Here is an 18900-nt window from a genome sequence, read left to right on the forward strand (position 1 = left end):
CCCGAGTCATAGTGGAGATGACTTCAGGAGGAATACCAGAAGCCGTCAAGATCCAGGACTCAAGAGCCACACCGTCAATCTGAGAGCCGCAGAATTCTGGCAGAAAAACGGACCTTGTGAGAGAAGGTCTGGACGGTCCGGAAGATGCCACGGCACCTCTACGGACAGATGGAGCAGGTCTGGGTACCAAGCTCGCCTGGGGCAGTCCGGAGCAATGAGAATGACTCAACGGCAATCCATTCTGATCTTGCGCAGAACTCTGGGCAAGAGAGCTAGAGGGGGAAACGCGTAGGACAGACGAAACTGGGACCAGTCTTGAACCAGAGCGTCCGCGGCGAAGGCCTGAGGATCGTGGGAGCGCGCCACGTAAACCGGAACCTTGTTGTTGTGACGGGACGCCATTAGGTCCACATCCGGAGTGCCCCACTTGCGGCAGATTGACTGAAACACTGCCGGATGCAGGGACCACTCGCCACTGTCCACGGTTTGACGGCTGAGATAATCTGCCTCCCAGTTTTCCATGCCTGGGATGTGGACTGCGGATATGGTGGAATTGGAGTCCTCCATCCATTGAAGGATGCGTTGTACCTCCAACATTGCCAGGCGGCTGCGTGTCCCGCCTTGGTGATTGATGTAGGCAACTGCTGTCGCGTTGTCTGACTGGACTCGGATGTGCTTGTCCGCCAACAGGTGGTGAAAGGCTAGGAGAGCTAGAAGCACAGCTCTGGTTTCCAGCACATTGATTGAAAGGGCTGACTCGGACGGAGTCCAAGTGCCCTGCGCTCGGTGGTGGAGACATACCGCTCCCCAGCCGGATAGACTGGCAACCGTGGTGAGAATCACCCAGGACGGGGTCAGGAAGGAGCGCCCCTGAGACAGAGAGAGGGGCCGAAGCCACCACTGAAGAGAGCTCCTGGTCTGTGGCGACAAAGCCACTAACCTGTGCAAGGAGGAAGGCCGCTTGTCCCAACAGCGGAGAATGTCCAGCTGCAGTGAACGCAGATGGAACTGGGCAAAGGGAACAGCCTCCATTGACGCCACCATCTGACCCAGCACCTGCATCAGGTGCCTGATGGAATAACGGCGGGGCCTCAGCAGAGCGCGGACCGCCAGTTGGAGGGACTGCTGTTTGACTGAGGGCAACTTCACAAGTGCCGGCAGAGTCTCGAACTGCATCCCTAGGTACGTGAGCCTCTGGGTCAGAGTGGACTTGGGCAGATTGACAAGCCACCCGAATTGGGCTAGAGTGGCGAGAGTGAGCGAGACACTCCGCTGACAGTCTGCGCTGGATGAAGCCTTGACTAGAAGGTCGTCCAGGTAAGGAATCACTGCCAACCCCTGGAGGTGCAGAACCGCAACCACTGCTGCCATGACCTTGGTGAATACTCGAGGGGCCGTGGCTAACCCGAAGGGGAGAGCCACGAATTGGAAATGTTCCTCTCCGATTGCAAAACGTAGCCAACGTTGGTGTGAAACTGCAATTGACACATGCAGATAGGCATCTCTGATGTCGATGGATGCCAGGAAATCCCCTCGGGTCATTGATGCAATGACTGATCGCAGAGACTCCATGCGAAAATGCCGCACCTGAACATGCTTGTTGAGAAGCTTGAGATCCAGGATGGGCCAGAAGGAACCGTCCTTTTTGGGGACAAGGAAGAGATTTGAGTAGAAACCTCTGAACCGTTCCCGGGCGGGAACCGGTACAATTACTCCGTTGGCCTGCAGGGATGCCACGGCCTGAGAGAAGGCGGCGGCTTTGGAGCAGGGGGGAGTTGACAGAAAAAATCTGTTTGGCGGGCTGGAAGAGAATTCTATCCTGTAGCCGTGGGAGATGATATCCCGCACCCACTGATCGGAGACGTGTTAACACCACACGTCGCCAAAGTGGGAGAGCCTGCCACCGACCAAGGACGTTGCTGGCTCGGCCAGATAGTCAAGAGGAGGCTGCCTTAGTGGCAGCAGCACCTGCGGTCTTCTGTGGACGCGCTTTTGTGCGCCAGCTGGATTTTTGGTCCTTGGCAGTGTTCGTGGACGAGGCCGAGGGCTTAGAGGACGACCAGTTGGAGGAACGAATGGAACGAAACCTCGACTGGATTGCTACCCTGGACAGGTTTCCTGGTTTTGGTTTGTGGCATGGAAGTACTCTTCCCGCCAGTAGCTTCCTTAATAATTTCATCCAGCTGTTCTCCGAACAGCCGGGACCCAGCAAAAGGGAGCCCCGCAAGGTACTTCTTTGACGAAGCATCTGCCTTCCACTCTTGAAGCCACAAGGTCCTGCGGATAGCGAGGGAATTAGCCGAAGCCACCACAGTGCGGTGAGAAGCCTCCAGCATGGCAGACATGGCATAGGATGAAAAAAAACGAAGCTTGGGAAGTTAAGGCAACCATCTCAGGGCATAGATTCCTTAGTGAGGGAATGCATCTCCTCCAGAGAAGCAGAGATGGCTTTGAGAGCCCACACTGCTGCAAAAGTCGGGGAGAACGAGGCCCCTGCCACCTCAAATACAGATTTGGCCAGAAGGTCAACCTGTCGGTCTGTGGAATCCTTAAGCGAGGTGCCATCAGCCACTGATACAACGGTCCGGGCTGAGAGTCTAGACACCGGGGGGTCTACCTTTGGTGAATGAGCCCACTCCTTGACCACCTCAGGTGGAAAAGGGGAAACTGTCATCAGAACCACGCTTTGGGAAGCGTTTGTCAGGGCAGGCCCTGGGCTTGGTCACAGCGGCCTGAAAACTGGAGTGGTTAAAGAACACACTCCTTGTCCTCTTAGGCGAGGTAAACTGGTGCTTTTCTGCCAGAGAAGGTTGTTCCTCTGATACTGGCGGATTGAGATCCAGTACAGAATTAATGGACGCAATCAAATCACTAATATCCGAGTGACCTTCGGACAGAACAAAGGGGCACATTGAGGTAGTCTCCGAGCCCCCAGTAAAGGCATCCTCCTCATCCTGCGAGTCAGCCTCTGAAACCGAGCCGCGGGACGAAGGAGAGGGAGCCCTGCGTCTCTTTTTAGAAGGACGGCGCCTGGGACCAGATGATGAATCCTCTGAGCTCCGGTCCTGAGAGAGACCTAGCAGCAGAGGCACCCTGCGACGGGGGCTGATGCATGCTCAGCAGAGTCCTGGACATATGTCCCATGGAGTCAGCAAAAGACTGGGAGATAGACCTGGTTAAGGATTCTACCCAAGCCAGGGGTTCAGCCACAGGAGCCGGAGCAGCCTGAGAGACCCCTGGGGGTGCGATTTCAGGCAGAGACATCGTCGGGTTAGAGCAGGCATCACAATGTGGATAGGTGCTTGGTTCCGGCAGTAGGAGCCTACATGCAGTGCATACTGAAAACAGCTTTGGAGCCTTGCTCCTCGTGTGAGACATGCTGCTGGAGTGGGGGCTCTGCCAGAATGACCCCCAGAGAGTATATACAGAAGGTCCACCACCAGAGGTTGTGGTTTACCAGACCGCTGGAGCGGTTTGTGTGCCCTCCAGATCCCGAAGCCCGGACACCCAAGCACCTCAGCAGGGGTGCTGCAGACCAGTGGTGATCGCAGGGAAAAACGCTGAGAAAGTGGCCACCGGAGTGAAGAGAGGGGGCGGGACTCACTCTGAGAGCGGGATCTGGAGGGCCAAAGAGATTCACAGGGGAGGAGACATGTACTCAGTGAGGAGTGTCTCTCCCCTTTGTAGAACGGCCGCTGGGCGGAGCCGCGCTGTCCCTCTGCATGAATGACATGCGAGGGCAGTGAAACCGAAAGTAGGCCTCCGGCGAAGCCGGGGCCTAAATTTGAGCGGTGCGGCCGGCACGCAGGCACCATCGGCGCGGTTCTCAGGCGACAGCCAGAGAACCCGCCGGAAATGTCATAAAAATCACTCAGCACACTCTCCCACAACAATAAAGTACAAGGGACCCCCATATATAACCGTCTCAGGTACTTAGCTTGCTGAGACGCAGGGTTCCCAGTCCCTGGGGATGAGTTCTCCGGTCCAGCAGGATCCTGAAGGGCTGCGGATGGAGACCGGTCTCCTGCCAAGCATGGAGAACCGTGCTGGCTCCCACTTCAAGCCAGAGCCCAGGAGGGATGGTGAAGGAGCGCGGCATGTAAGGCTCCAGCCTTGGAATCAACCTTAACAGCACCGCCGACACAGTGGGGTGAGAAGGGACATGCCGGGAGTCCAGCTTGGACCCGCTTTTCTTCAAACTCTTTCCAAAAAAATCAGATGAGAATGCATGTGTGGATGTATGACCTCCTGAACACAAAGCAATGAACTGGCTAGATCTGGTTCTCCAGGGGGTGTATAGGCTCAGAGGGAGGAGCTACAATTTTGAGTGTAGTACTTTGTGTGTCCTCCGGAGGCAGAAGCTATACACCCAATGTCTGGGTCTCCCATAGGAACGATAAAGAAATAAAATGTATATGGTACCTACTGTATTAGCCGTGCACCAACTTGTGGTGGAGAATACCTGCATATTGTATGAATAAGCAGCAATTTGTCACAACTAGTTATGGTAGACATTTTATTGCGGATTTGCCAGTATTGAGAAAAAAAGTTACACAATATTTCTTAAAGTTTAGCTTTATTTATAAATCCGTGTAGTCTCTTACCATGAAACAGAATGAGGCAATCAATACAGTAAGGCTGCTTTCACACATCCGGCTTTTGCAATGCGGCACAATCCGGCACTTTGCAGGAAAACCGCAACCGTTTTTTTTTTGCTGCCGGTTGCGTTTTTCCTGCATAGACTTTAATTAGTGCCGCATTGTGCCGCATGGGCTTGCGGTCGGTCCGGTTTTTGCCGCATGCGGCAGATTTAGCCGATGCGGCGGCCGGATGGAACGTTCCCTGGCACGTATTTTGCTCCGGCAAAAAAAAACCGCATCGCGCCGCATCCGGCCGATGCGGCGCTTTTCCCAATGCATCCCTATGGATGCCGGATGCGGCGCGATGCGGCAAAAACCGCATCCGGCCGCCACATGCGGTTTTTGCCACTGCGCATGCTCAGTAGCATGCCGCAAGCGGCAAAAACCGGACCGGCCGCATGTAAAAAACTTATGCAAAGGATGCGGTGTTTTCACCGAATCCGTTGCATAGGCTTCACAGCCGGATTGAGCCGCACTGCTCAAACCGGATGTGTGAAAGCAGCCTAAGGCTACTTTCACACATCAGTTTATTTTCCCCCATCAGGCACAATCCGGAAAAAAAAAAAAATGGATAAAACGCGTCCGGCGCCGGATCAGTTTTATCCCCATTGATTTGTATTAGCGCCGGATTGTGCCTGATGGCCTTGCGTTGCATCCGGCTTTTGCTGGATCCGTCGTAATTGGCTAAGGCGGCAGCCGGATGGAACGTCTCTTGTAACGTTTTTTGTCTGACAAAAAACACGCATTGCGCCGGATCTACGGCGTGATTTACAATGGAAGCCTATGGACGCCGGATCCGGAATAATGCGGCAAAAAACGGATGCGGATGCCGGATCTGTTTTTTTAAACTGGGCATGCTTCAATGTAATGTAAAAATACGGATCCAGCAAAAAAAAAAAACGGACGAAACAAATGCAAAAATAGATGCGCTGGAACAGTTTTTTGATGGATCAGGTATACCACATCCGTCCAAAAAAAAAAAAAAAAAAAAAAAGAAGAAGAAAAGATCCGGCGCATCCATTTTAACATATTCTGTGCCGGATCCGTTGCATCAGGCAGACGCCGGATTGTGCCTGATGCCAAAAAACTGGTGTGTGAAAGTAGCCTAACAGGAACAGATCTAACACCAATATAGTGCGGCAGGTGCACAGAGAGCAGTATATAAAGTGCTGCATAAAGCAGCTCTATGGCCAAAACACACATCCTCAAATATCTTATGCGTATATACCTTATACAAAAAAAAAACAAAAAACAAAAACACACACCTAAAAGGGAAATCCCATGCCAACCCCTATACCTCTGGTGGATCATTACATTACTCACACAGGCCTTCTTCAGTAAGATCTACATTGATGATGAAGAACATGAATCCTTTGGCGCCCTCTTTCTGGCCTCCAACCAGAGTATTTACCCAGCCTATGAAAACAAAAAAAAACAAAAACAAAACCACACCGTAAAGAGTTAAAAGTAATTTATAGGGCACATTTACCATCTGAGATGTGCTACTGTCACAGTAAAATAGGTATAGAAAAAACAAACAACAAACCACCACGACCACCACCCAAGAAGCAGCCCGGTGAATGTTGGTTATCAATCCTCGCTAGCCCCCACTCGTGTTCCTTGCTCCCTTTGCCTTGTTGTGTGCAGGCCAGAGCACCTATTTAACCTCCTGATGACACTGTAGCTGCCGCAGGCACCCACCACACAACAAGCGGTGGTCCATAGTCAGCATAAAGTATAAGCTTGACAGACAGTTCACTTGTCCATGCTGTTTCACCAAAAAGATAATGCGCAAAAGACTTCTTTCCATTAGGCCCCTTTCACACGTCAGTGATTCTGGTACGTTTGTGCTTTTTTTTAAACGTACCAGAATCACTGACATACGCAGACCCAGTATAATGAATGGGTCTGCTCACACGTCAGTGATTTTTCACTGCACGCGTCTCCGTGCGGCGTACCCGCGTGTGCGTGATTGCTGCACGGAGACATGTCCATTTTTTTCTGGCATCACTGATGTCCCACAGACCACGCAGTGGTGTGGTCCGTGAAACACGTGCCAGAAAAAAACGTGCATTTAAAATAAACATTTTTACTCACCCGGCTTCAGCCGCGCTCTCTGCAGCCCGTGCGGCCTGCTGCTTCTAAGCCGGCTGATTACTATCGCACATATTAATGATGCACGACACAGCCGACCCGGAAGCAGCTGCTGCAGGGGCTAGCGCCGGCCGGATGCTGCACCGCGGGAGCGATCAGCACCATGGAGAGCGGGAGCGGGCGCATTTCTAAGTGCAATCACAGGCCACGGAGAACGGAGCTCGGATTGCACTTAGACAACCCACGTGTGCCGTGATTCACGGCACACGGAGGGACATGTGCGTGTTTTACACGCCAGTGAAAAACGTCTGTGTTTTTCACTGACGTGTGAAACGGGCCTTAAACAGTTTACTATATTCACACATAACAGGTCCACAAACGCGTTGACCCGTCTGTAAAATTAATCAGTTATTTTTAACAGTAGTCGGGCAGCACGTGGAGAAATTACTTAAATATTACTTTTTCCCCCCACTATGTTAGTCCCTTTACAAGGGACTTGAGCCTGTAATAGTCCAATCACTTACCACATTACTTAAGTGTTACAGTATGCAAGTACAAAAAAAAAAAAAAAAATCAGTCTATGAACAGCAGCCACAGACTGGTGTTCATAGGAGCATTGTAAAGGCAGTCTCCAGCAGCTATCACAGCAATCCACAAGCGAATCACAGGGGAGAGACCCCAAGGTTTGCATGCTGTAAATGTGCATGTCAGAAATCGACAGTGGCATGTAAGTGGTTAACAGCAGCCCTGAGTAGCTTGGCTCTGCTGTTGGGGTGTTTTTAATAGGGAGGAGAGGGGGGGGGGTCGGGTTGTATAATAAAAAAAAAAAATTACCAATAACTCAAAAACTTTGAGAATTTATACTCTGTTTCTGCAACAAAAATACTTAAAGTTATGTGCCCACAATCAGGCCTCGCTGTGTTGAGAACGCAGCGATTCCTGACCGGCAGGGTTGCATGTCTCTGCTGCAGCAGACTGTGCCTACGATCAGGGATCAGTGCGCTGCGGTCTCTCGCTTATGTTCTCCCTACGGAGCCCGCATGCAAATCCGCAGCAAAAAAAAAACAAAAAAAACCACATGCTGCGGTCTAGAAAACGCTCCACAGGTCAGTTTGCTGCGGAAAAAAGAAGCACAGTGTGCACAGGATTTCTAGAAATCCTTTCCACTGTGCTTGTACTGTACAACGCAGTGTTTTGGAAGCAACTGAAGCATGCTGCGTCCAAACCACTACAAACATTGATTGTGAGCACGCAGCCTTATTGTGCACCAACACGGTCTGCCAGGAAGGACGCAAGCTTCCTTCTGCCGGACGTAATCGTACGACATATGACAGGATAGGGTCAAAAACAGAAGAAAAAAAAAAAAAAGATTATTTGAATCCATTTTTTTACTAATCCTCAGACTGAAATGTCTGAGCCCAAATTGCAAAAATGGAAGAAAAATGGATGTTCTAAGTTTAAACAGAATGAAGTTCTGTACATATTATAATATAAACTGTTTAAGTCCCATTACTGATCAGATCGAAGAGTTCACCTACAAACTTGTAGAAGTCTTGTTGGGGAGCGCTCGATTTACCTTTGGACTTAAGTTCGGACAGCAGACTTCCAGGACCTTCATGTCCAATGAGGTGCCCAAGATAATGACCGGGGTTGGATTTGTAATACTTCTGGAGGTCCGGAATTGGGAATGTGACATACAGATTTCTAATGTCTTTAATAGGCACTATTTTGTACATTTTCTATAAAAAGGAAAAAAAAAATAAATATATTAAAGTCTTTGATTAAGATCTGTATTCCTCACCCTCAGAAGAGAATGCCGCCTTTTTTTTTTTTGCGTCAGAATTATATATAAATCGAGTTTATCCTGATGTAGTGTTATGTGGCGCATCAGGACGTACCTGCAAATATTGCTTCTGGAAGGGATTTTCTGTAAATTCTGGAACGGGGACATTTTTATTTTCCACTTCTGCGAACAATTTCACCAACAGCTCTGTCAACTCATCAAGGGTCTCTGTGTGCAAAACAAAAACATACTTGAAAATAATATATAACATTACATAATGTGATCTCATACAGTCTGACGTACAATCCATTTTAATTCTTCCTCAAGATTGCAACGTGCAGGAATTAAATGCTGAAGCCTGTGCAAACCTGATCACTATTCACGTCTCCACTGAAAATTTACACAATCCTTTGAGCTTGTAGAGAACCTGTCTCATCCAGCAAAGCCATTTACCTACAGAACTAATGCTGGGTTCACACACAACGACAACGACGTTATGTCACCATTTCCTGTGACGCAACAGCGACCTTAGGCTACATGCGCACGCTGCATCTTTTTGTGTTCACAAACTGCAGCCAAAACTGCACCTTGTCAGAGAGCCTAAAAATGTCACAAAAAACGCATGTAATTTTAGGTGCGTTTTCGGTGCGTTTTTCACACCCTGCGTTTTTGCTGCGTTTTTGTGACAAATGTTGACAAAAACGCAGGAAGAATGAACATGCTGCATTTTTTTTGTCACAAACCTTTGACAAATAAAACGCTGACAAATAAACTGCAACGTGCGCATGACAAATCTGACTTCTCAGACTTTGCTGGGAAGTCAAATGTCAGAAAGTTCGGACAACAAAACTGCAGCCAAAAAAGCAGCAAAAAAAGCAGGAAAAAAAAAAAAAGCAGCATGCGCATGTAACCTTAGATGATCGCTAGTTAGCTGTCAAACATGTCATTTTAAGCAGCGACAGAGCAGCGATCAAAGAGACGACGGTCGCTGTGCGGTGTCACACGCGTTGCTGTGCGACGACTCAGACCTTGATAGAGGCGTGGTGTCTACCCCTAGACATGTTTTGCGTTGCCTTTTTCACGCCCCTCTGTTCCGAATGGTGATCGCTACAGCGCCTTTGCGTTGCCTTTTTCACACCCCTCTATTCAGATTGGTGATCACTACAGCGGCGCCCGATTGGGTGACCATGCCAAGCAAAGGAAGACACAAAGAACGACACACTAGCGACACCAGACAGACTCTACTACGTGGAACAAAGAATGGAACTTAAAGAATGAAATCACTGTAACGCCTTCGGCAGGTTACCGAATCGGAATGCTGTTGTGACCACCAATCGGAGTCGTGTAGGGGGTTGTAAAATACACCGCAAAAACACGCCCTCAGTCCTACGTCACTGCCTTCAGCGTCGTCGCGACCGTCGCTGCTGCGCTGTCAAACACATGGATGCATGTGGCGCAGCGGGATAGCAGCGATCAAAAAATGACCTGGAATATTCAAGAGCGAGCAGCGATCTCGCAGCAGGGGTCTGATCGTTGTTCTGTGTCACACACAGCGACGTCGCTGTTGAGGTTGTTGCTACGTCACAGAAAATGGCGACTTAGCAGCGATGTCGTCGTCATCGTCCCTGTGTATGACACCACCATAAGAGTCTTCTGCAAGTAAATAGCTCTTAAATCACGCTTGGCAGACTACAGGGAAGCAAAAAAAGAAAAAAAAAAAAAAAAAAGTTTTGTTCTCCCTCGTCTACGGTGGTCATTAGTGTGGGTTATTAGGGAAGTGGCTGAAGGGGGAATTAACTTTATTTTCTCCCTGGAGCCTCTTGCCCCCTAAATCTGAGGGTAACACTTTTTTAGAGGTGACAAGTTCCCTTTAAAATGACAGTATAACAACAACAAAAAAAAAAAAAAAAAAAAGTTTTTGGGGTAGTTTTTCTTCCTCTTTTCTAAATGTTTTGTAAAAGGCTTTAACATTAAAAAAGGAAGACACTTAAAAACATGACACTAGATATTGGCATCTCCAAAACAGAAGGTATCCCAGCGACAAACACAAGAGTGTACAGCAACACTGCAAGTATCACTAGTCCAGATCACATTTCTGCTGGCAGAGGCCCAGGGACGACTGAAGTTCAGCCTCAGGCACAGCTCTCTACAGAGAAGGGTCCCACATCTTCACATGGCAGCAGCCTCCTCATTGATGAGAAGTTTTAAATCCAATACAACATTAAAAAAAGGTGTCAAAAAAAAAATAATAAATAAATAAAATCGTTGTACAGAAGCAGTTCTGTCAGCAGGTTTTTGCTAAATAATCTGACAACCGCAAGATAGTTGGATAGATGTAAGGGCAGAGACCTTGATTCCAGCAGTGTGTCACTTACTGAGCTCCTTTTTCTTGTGGGTTGTTTTTTTCTTTATAAAAATCAACGTTTTATAACTAGATTACTAGTGGACTAGTAAACCTAGTCCTACACATTAATGAGCTCTGTACAGCCATGCCCCCAGTATTGATTGGCAGCTGGCTATGCAGAGACTACACAAAGCAGCCAATCAGTGGTGTGGACGGCATTATACAGAGCTCAGAATTCAGAGAACTGGTAGATCTGCAGCAGATAAAAAGAGAATTTTGTTACTTACCGTAAATTCTTTTTCTTATAGTTCCGACATGGGAGACCCAGACCATGGGTGTATAGCTACTGCCTCCGGAGGACACACAAAGTACTACACTCAAAACGTGTAGCTCCTCCCTCCGGGCTATATACACCCCCTGGATGACAATCTAACCAGTTCAGTGCAAAAGCTGAAGGAGGACATCCACCCATAAGTAGAGAGAGTAAAACTCGGAAAAACCGGAACTCTGTCTACAACAACAGCCCGTGAAAACACACGGAACAAAAACTGCCAACAGGCAACAGGGAGGGTGCTGGGTCTCCCATGTCGGAACTATAAGAAAAAGAATTTACGGTAAGTAAACAAAATTCTCTTTTTCTTCATCGTTCCTTCCATGGGAGACCCAGACCATGGGACGTTCCAAAGCAGTCCATGGGTGGGAAATAAACCAAACTGAGAAGTAGGCAAAACCTAACTTCACAAATGGGCGACAGCCGCCTGAAGGATGCATCTGCCCAAGCTCGCATCTGCCGAAGCATGAGCATGCACTTGGTAGTGCTTCGAAAAAGTGTGCAGACTGGACCAAGTGGCAGCCTGACAAACCTGCTGAGCCGTAGCCTGGTGCCTGAAAGCCCAGGAGGCACCGACAGCTCTGGTCGAGTGCGCCTTAATCCCCGGCGGGGGAGGCACCTGAGAACACTGGTAGGCATCGGCGATAGCCGACCTAATCCAACGAGCTAGGGTCGGTTTAGAAGCAGAGAGACCCTTGCGCTGACCCGTGGTTAGCACAAAAAGTGAGGTGCACCGCCTAAAAACGGCGGTGCGTGACACATAGATTCGGAGCGCTCGCACCAAATCCAAGGTGTGCAACGCCTTCTCAAAGCGATGCACAGGGGCCGGACAAAGAGAGGGCAAAGAAATGTCCTGGTTAAGGTGGAAGGAAGACACCACCTTAGGGAGAAAGTCCGGAGTCGGACGAAGAACCACCTTGTCTTGGTGAAACACCAAAAAGGGGGATTCCGAAGAGAGCGCAGCCAAATCAGAAACTCTCCTGAGAGAAGTTATGGTTACTAGAAAAACAACTTTCTGTGAAAAGTCTAAACAAGGGAACCTCCCTAAGAGGCTCAAAGGGGGGTTTCTGTAAGGCCGTGAGGACCAGATTAAGGTCCCAGGGATCCAAAGGCCGCCAGTAAGGAGGAATGATGTGAGCTGCGCCCTGCATGAAGGTGCGCACCTGAGCCAGTCGGGCGATACGCCGCTGGAATAATACCGACAGAGCCGACACCTGTCCTTTGAGGGAATTGAGGGACAGTCCTAGCTGTAGACCAGACTGTAGAAAAGACAGGATGGTCGGCAAGGAGGACGGCCAAGGAGCATGGTCGGAAGAGCGACACCAGGACATGAAGATCCTCCAAGTCCTGTGATAAATCTTGGCCGAGGAAGACTTCCGAGCCTGAGTCATAGTGGAGAGGACCTCAGAGGGAATACCTGAAGCCGTCAAGATCCAGGACTCAAGAGCCACGCCGTCAATCTGAGAGCCGCAGAATTCTGGCGGAAAAACGGACCTTGAGAGAGAAGAAGGTCTGGGCGGTCTGGGAGATGCCACGGCACCTGTACAGACAGGCGGAGCAGGTCTGGGTACCAAGCTCGCCTGGGCCAGTCCGGGGCAATGAGTATGACCCAACGGCCCCCTATTCTGATCTTGCGCAGAACCCTGGGCAAGAGAGCTAGCGGGGGAAACACGTACGCCAGACGGAACTGTGACCAATCCTGAACCAGCGCATCCGCTGCGAAGGCCTGAGGATCATGGGAGCGAGCCACGTAAGCCGGCACCTTGTTGTTGTGCCGGGATGCCATTAGATCCACTTCCGGAGTACCCCACTTGCGGCAGATTGACCTGAAGACTGCCGGGTGTAGGGCCCACTCGCCGCTGTCCACGGTTTGACGGCTGAGATAATCGGCCTCCCAGTTTTCGACGCCTGGGATGTGGACTGCTGATATGGTGGACTTGGAGTCCTCCGTCCACTGGAGGATTCGTTGAACCTCCAACATCGCCAGGCGGCTGCGAGTTCCGCCCTGGTGATTGATGTAGGCAACCGTTGTTGCGTTGTCCGACTGGACTCGAATGTGCCTGCCCGCCAACAGGTGGTGCAAGGCTAGGAGAGCTAGAAACACAGCTCTGATCTCCAGCACATTGATCGGGAGGGCTGATTCGGACGGAGTCCAAGTGCCCTGTGCTCGGTGATGGAGAAAAACTGCTCCCCAACCGGAGAGGCTGGCATCTGTGGTGAGAATCACCCAGGACGGAGTCAGGAAGGAGCGTCCCTGTGACAGAGAGAGGGGCTGAAACCACCACTGAAGAGAGCTCCTGGTCTGTGGCGACAGAGCCACTAGCTTGTGCAGGGAAGAGGTCCGCTTGTTCCAACAGCGGAGAATGTCCAACTGCAGGGGACGCAGATGGAACTGTGCAAATGGAACCGCTTCCATTGACGCCACCATCTGACCCAGCACCTGCATGAGGTGTCTGATGGAATGACGGCGGTGCCTCAGCAGAGAGCGCACCGCTAGCTGAAGGGACTGCTGTTTGACCAAGGGCAACTTCACAAGTGCCGGCAGAGTCTCGAATTGCATCCCTAGGTACAGAAGCCCCTGGGTCGGGGTCAGAGTGGACTTGGGCAGGTTGACAAGCCACCCGAACTGAACTAGCGTGGCGAGAGTGAGCGAGACACTCCGCTGGCAGTCTGCCCTGGATGAGGCCTTGACTAGAAGATCGTCCAGGTAGGGGATTACTGCCAACCCCTGAAGGTGCAGAACCGCAACCACTGCTGCCATAACCTTGGTGAAAACACGAGGGGCCGTGGCTAACCCGAAGGGGAGAGCCACGAATTGGAAGTGTTCCTCTCCGATTGCAAAGCGGAGCCAACGCTGGTGTGAAACCGCGATAGGCACGTGTAGATAGGCATCCCTGATGTCGATGGATGCCAGAAAATCTCCTTGGGTCATTGATGCAATGACCGATCTCAGAGACTCCATGCGAAAACGCCGCACCTGAACATGCTTGTTGAGAAGCTTGAGATCCAGGATGGGCCGGAAGGAACCGTCCTTCTTGGGGACTAGAAAGAGGTTGGAGTAGAAACCACTGAACCGTTCCTGAGCGGGAACCGGAACAATAACCCCGTTGGCCTGCAGGGATGCCACGGCCTGAGAGAAGGCGGCGGCCTTGGAGCAGGGAGGGGTGGACAGAAAAAATCTGTTTGGCGGGCTGGAAGAAAATTCTATCCTGTAGCCGTGGGAGATGATATCCCGCACCCACTGATCGGAGAGCCTGCCATCGACTAAGGACGTTGCTGGCGCAGCCAGATAGTCAAGAGGGGGCTGCCTTAGTGGCAGCGGCTCCTCCGGACTTCTGAGGACGCGGCTTTGCGCGCCAGATGGGTTTACGATCCTTGGCTGCGGTAGTGGACGAGGCTGAGGGCTTAGAGGCTGACCAGTTCGAGGAACGAAAGGAACGAAACCTCGATTGGTTCCTGCCCTGGACAGGTCTCTTGGCTTTAGCTTGTGGCAAGGAAGTACTCTTCCCTCCAGTCGCTTCCTTAATTATTTCATCCAGTTGTTCACCAAACAGCCGGGACCCAGCAAAGGGGAGGCCCGCAAGATACTTCTTAGAAGAAGCGTCTGCCTTCCACTCTCGAAGCCACAAAATCCTGCGGATCGCGAGAGAATTAGCGGAGGCCACCGCCGTGCGGTGAGAAGCCTCCAGAATGGCAGACATGGCGTAGGATGAAAAAGACGAAGCCTGAGAAGTTAAGGCCTCCATCTCAGGCATAGAGTCCCTGGTGAGGGAATGTATCTCCACCAGAGAGGCAGAGACTGCCTTAAGAGCCCACACTGCCGCAAAAGACGGGGAGAAGGAGGCTCCTGCCGCCTCATATACAGACTTGGCCAGAAGGTCAACCTGTCGGTCAGTGGGATCCTTAAGAGAGGTGCCATCAGCCACCGCTACGACTGTGCGGGCTGAGATTCTAGACACCGGAGGGTCTACCTTTGGGGACTGAGCCCACTCCTTTACCACATCTGGTGGAAAGGGAAAACGGTCATCAGAACTACGCTTTGGAAAGCGTTTGTCAGGACAGGCCCTGGGTTTGGTGACAGTGGCCTGAAAACTGGAGTAGTTAAAAAACGTACTCCGAGCCTTCTTAGGTGAGGCAAACTGATGTATCTCCACCAGAGAGGCTGGTTCCTCTGACACTGGTGGCGTGAGGTTCAGAACGGAGTTAATGGACGCAATCAAGTCACTAACATCCGCATCATCCTCAGACAAGGCAATGGGGTACCTAGAGCTAGCGTCTGAACCCACAGTAAAAGTATCCTCCTCGCCCTGCACCTCGGCCCGAGAATCAGAGCCGTGGGACGAGGAAGGAGAAGGGTCCCTGCGTCTCCGTTTAGGAGGACGGGGTCCTAAAACATGCTCTGAGGGCTCTGCAGAGCTCGGAGCAACAGAGGCAGCCTGAGAAGGAGGCTGATGCATGGTCTGCAGTGTCCGGGACAGTTGTCCCATAGAGTCGGCAAAAGACTGGGAAATAGCTCTGGAAAAAGTTGCTACCCAGGCCGGGGGATCAGCCACCGGGGCTGGATTGGCCGGAGGAACCCCTGAGGAGGCTCCAGGCTGAGGGATCACCATGTTAGAGCAGGCATCACAATGTGGGTATGTGCTTGGCTCTGGCAGAATGAGCTTACAAGCAGTGCATATAGCGTACAGCTTTGCAGCCTTGCTCCTAGTGACAGACATGCTGCTGAGGTGAGGCTCTGCAGCTGGAATACACTCCTGTAGAATGCCCTGAGAGTGTATAATAAAAAGCCCACAACCAGAGGTTGTGGCTTACCAGACCGCTCTCTGTGTGCCCTCCGGATTCCACAGCTCAGACCCCCAGTAAAGCGTCAGCCTTCTCCAAAAGCAGCAGCTGCAGCATCCAGCGCCGATCAGTGTAAGAACGCTGAGAAAATGGCGCTGGAAGGAGGAGGGGGGCGGGGAGAAGCCCAAGAGCGGGAAACCAGAGGGCCAGGGAGCGATACAGGGGAGGGAACATCTCCACAGAAAGGAGTGTCCTCCCCTCTGCTAGCCGGCCGGTGGGCGGCGCCACCTATGCATCTGCATGAGTGACATGCAGGGACGCTGAAACCGAAACTAGGCCCAAACTGAAGCCGGGGCCTAGATTAGTAGCGTGCGGCCGACGAGCAGGCACCCCCGGCGCGGTTCTCCGGAAAAACACCGAGAACCGGCCGGAATTACAGTAAAAGACAAATAACATACTCTCCCATCAATAAAAGTACCCGGGACCCCTGAAAAACGTCTCAATACTTAGCTTTTGAGACGCAGGGCCATGTCCCTGAGGGAAGGTCAAATGCTCCGTCCAGCAGGAACCTGACAGGGCTGCGGATGGAGACCGGTCTCCTGCACAGCAGAGAGGACCGTGATGGCTCCCACTTCAAACCAGAGCCTGAAAAGGATGTTGAAGGAGCGCGGCTGTAATACTTATATATGTTCTGAGGATTTCGATAGCGTAGGGCAATGACAATCAGAGACGAGTTCTTGGTACAAGATATTTTATAATATGTAACCACGGTAGATACACAACGGAAAACACAGCGGTACAAATACACAAATACCTTCCCGAAACGGAGCGAAGGGAATTCCCGGGGCCATGCACCGGACTCCCCCAGGGAGACCACCAGAGCGAACCCCTATACAGGGACTGTCCGGCAATCACCCCGGAAGGCCTAAATGCGCAGCAGCCGGGACACAAGGGGCAAGCGGTAAAAGTCCAGGAGTGTCCGTACGGGATGATTGTCCAGAGTGGTTACGAACCAGAGAGAACCGGGCAGAGTGCTGACCGAAGATGGCAGAAGGAATCCGGGCACAGCTTTGAGAAACCGGGTAAGGTCCAGAGTCGGTCGGTAGTCTTTAGGAGGATCCAAAGGTAATCAGGATTAGCAGCAGCAAAGCAGGAGCACACAGCAAGCAGTATACTCAGGCACTGGACTAGGCTTAGAGGCGGCCTTTTAAGCAGCTGGACAGGAAGTAGGGCAACAGAACAGTAAACTCCATGTTAACCGAGGGCAAGCTCATTCAAAAGAGAACTGGAAAACCTGGAAACCTGACAGCGGCATGTGAAGGCTCCAGCCTTGCAAAGTTAACCTTAACAGCACCGCCGACACAGTGGGGTGTGAAGGGACATGCCGGGAGTCCAGATTGGACCCGCTTTTCTTCCATATCTTTAAAAATAAAATCTTAAAAATGAAAAAAAAAAAAAAAAAAAAAAAAAAAAAATCAGAGAATGCATGTGTGTGTGTGTGTGATCCTCCTGAAACACAAAGCATTGAACTGGTTAGATTGTCATCCAGGGGGTGTATATAGCCCGGAGGGAGGAGCTACACGTTTTGAGTGTAGTACTTTGTGTGTCCTCCGGAGGCAGTATTTATACACCCATGGTCTGGGTCTCCCATGGAAGGAACGATGAAGAAAATAGTTTTTAATCAAAACAGCAGCAGACAGAAGATTAAGTGACAAATCGCTGGAATCTGGGTCTCTGTCCCTACATGATGCTGCGCTCTCAGATGTGGTAGCAAAAACCTTGTCACAAATTCCCTTTAAATAGTGTTATCCAGCAGCTCTCCAGCCAGGAGGCGCTAATAAAGTACCATCCGCTGATCTCGTGCACAATACCTGCCCACACCTGGTTGCAGTTGTCGGACACTAGCTCAGTGGCGCCTCATCTCCCAAAGTGGAATTGTCAGGTGCCGGAAAACACCTTCAATGAGGACGGTCTGAGAACTGGAAATACACAAGGCATATGGATCACCCAGTACCTTTCAAGTGTGACAAAGTATAGGAACTTCTGCAAGATGTTGTTACCGTATATACTTTGTGTACAAGCTGACTTTTTCAGAATTTTTTTTTTTTTTATGCTGAAAAAGTTTACCCTTGGCTTATACTGAAGTGAGGGTCCCACAAAAAAAAAAATTCTCCTCACCTGTCCTCTGTTCCCTCGGTGTCCTCTTACCTGCTTCTTGCGGACCGCAGGCACACAGACCCCTCGATGATCTCGGCAGGTACACAAGGCCGCCGCTGCCATCAGCGCTTTACTTCAGTTGAACGATTTGCGGTGCCACAAATTATTCAACTGAAGTAAAGCGCTGTTGGCACCGATGGCCCCGTATACCAGCCGAGAGCATCGATGGGTCTGTGTGCCTGCGGTCCGCAAGAAGCAGGTAGGAGGACACCGAGGGAATGGAGGACAGGTGAGAAGAATTTTTTGTGTGTGCATGTGAGCAATGGCATAATAGAGGACCAGTATAAGGTCATTACTAAAGGATGGGCACATTACTGCAGGGCACATTTTATTGGTCTATTTTTATTTTTGAAGTTTACCAGTAGCTGCTGCATTTCCAACCCTAGGCTTATACTCAAGTCAGGGAGTTTTCCCAGTTTTTTGTGGTAAAATTAGGTGCCTTGGCTTATATTCTAGTATGCAAAACAGGAGGACAAAGTGGGTGATATGCAAAATATTACGTATATTAAACATATATAAGTATGTATGGCGGAGAAGGTAAAATAAAGGCATGAAAATGCTGGCACTAAAAGGTTACAATTAGTACTGTGGGTACATAATCACAATCATGATAGGTTGCATGGGTAAGTACAACAACAACAAACAGTGGAAGCATCAGTAAATCAGTACAGAGACATACCCAATAAGCCTAAATATCAAGAGGTAGAGA

General features: G+C 50.5%; 1 protein-coding gene across 5 annotated transcripts in view; it reads right to left on the bottom strand.

The window, feature by feature from the left end:
* IDE (insulin degrading enzyme) overlaps window positions 1-18900 on the bottom strand; it is a 206533-nt gene that overhangs the window by 106056 nt on the left and 81577 nt on the right. For all 5 annotated transcript variants that reach the window (XM_075348567.1, XM_075348566.1, XM_075348564.1 and 2 more), the window contains exons 6-8: window positions 8633-8745; window positions 8311-8473; window positions 5964-6056 (exon numbers count right to left, since the gene is read on the bottom strand). In XM_075348567.1, coding sequence (XP_075204682.1) covers window positions 5964-6056; window positions 8311-8473; window positions 8633-8745 — 369 coding nt within the window. The remainder of the gene's footprint in view (window positions 1-5963; window positions 6057-8310; window positions 8474-8632; window positions 8746-18900) is intronic.

This window comes from Anomaloglossus baeobatrachus, chromosome 5 (genome assembly GCF_048569485.1).
Source record: "Anomaloglossus baeobatrachus isolate aAnoBae1 chromosome 5, aAnoBae1.hap1, whole genome shotgun sequence".
In the NCBI taxonomy this organism is placed as follows: Eukaryota; Metazoa; Chordata; class Amphibia; order Anura; family Aromobatidae; genus Anomaloglossus; species Anomaloglossus baeobatrachus.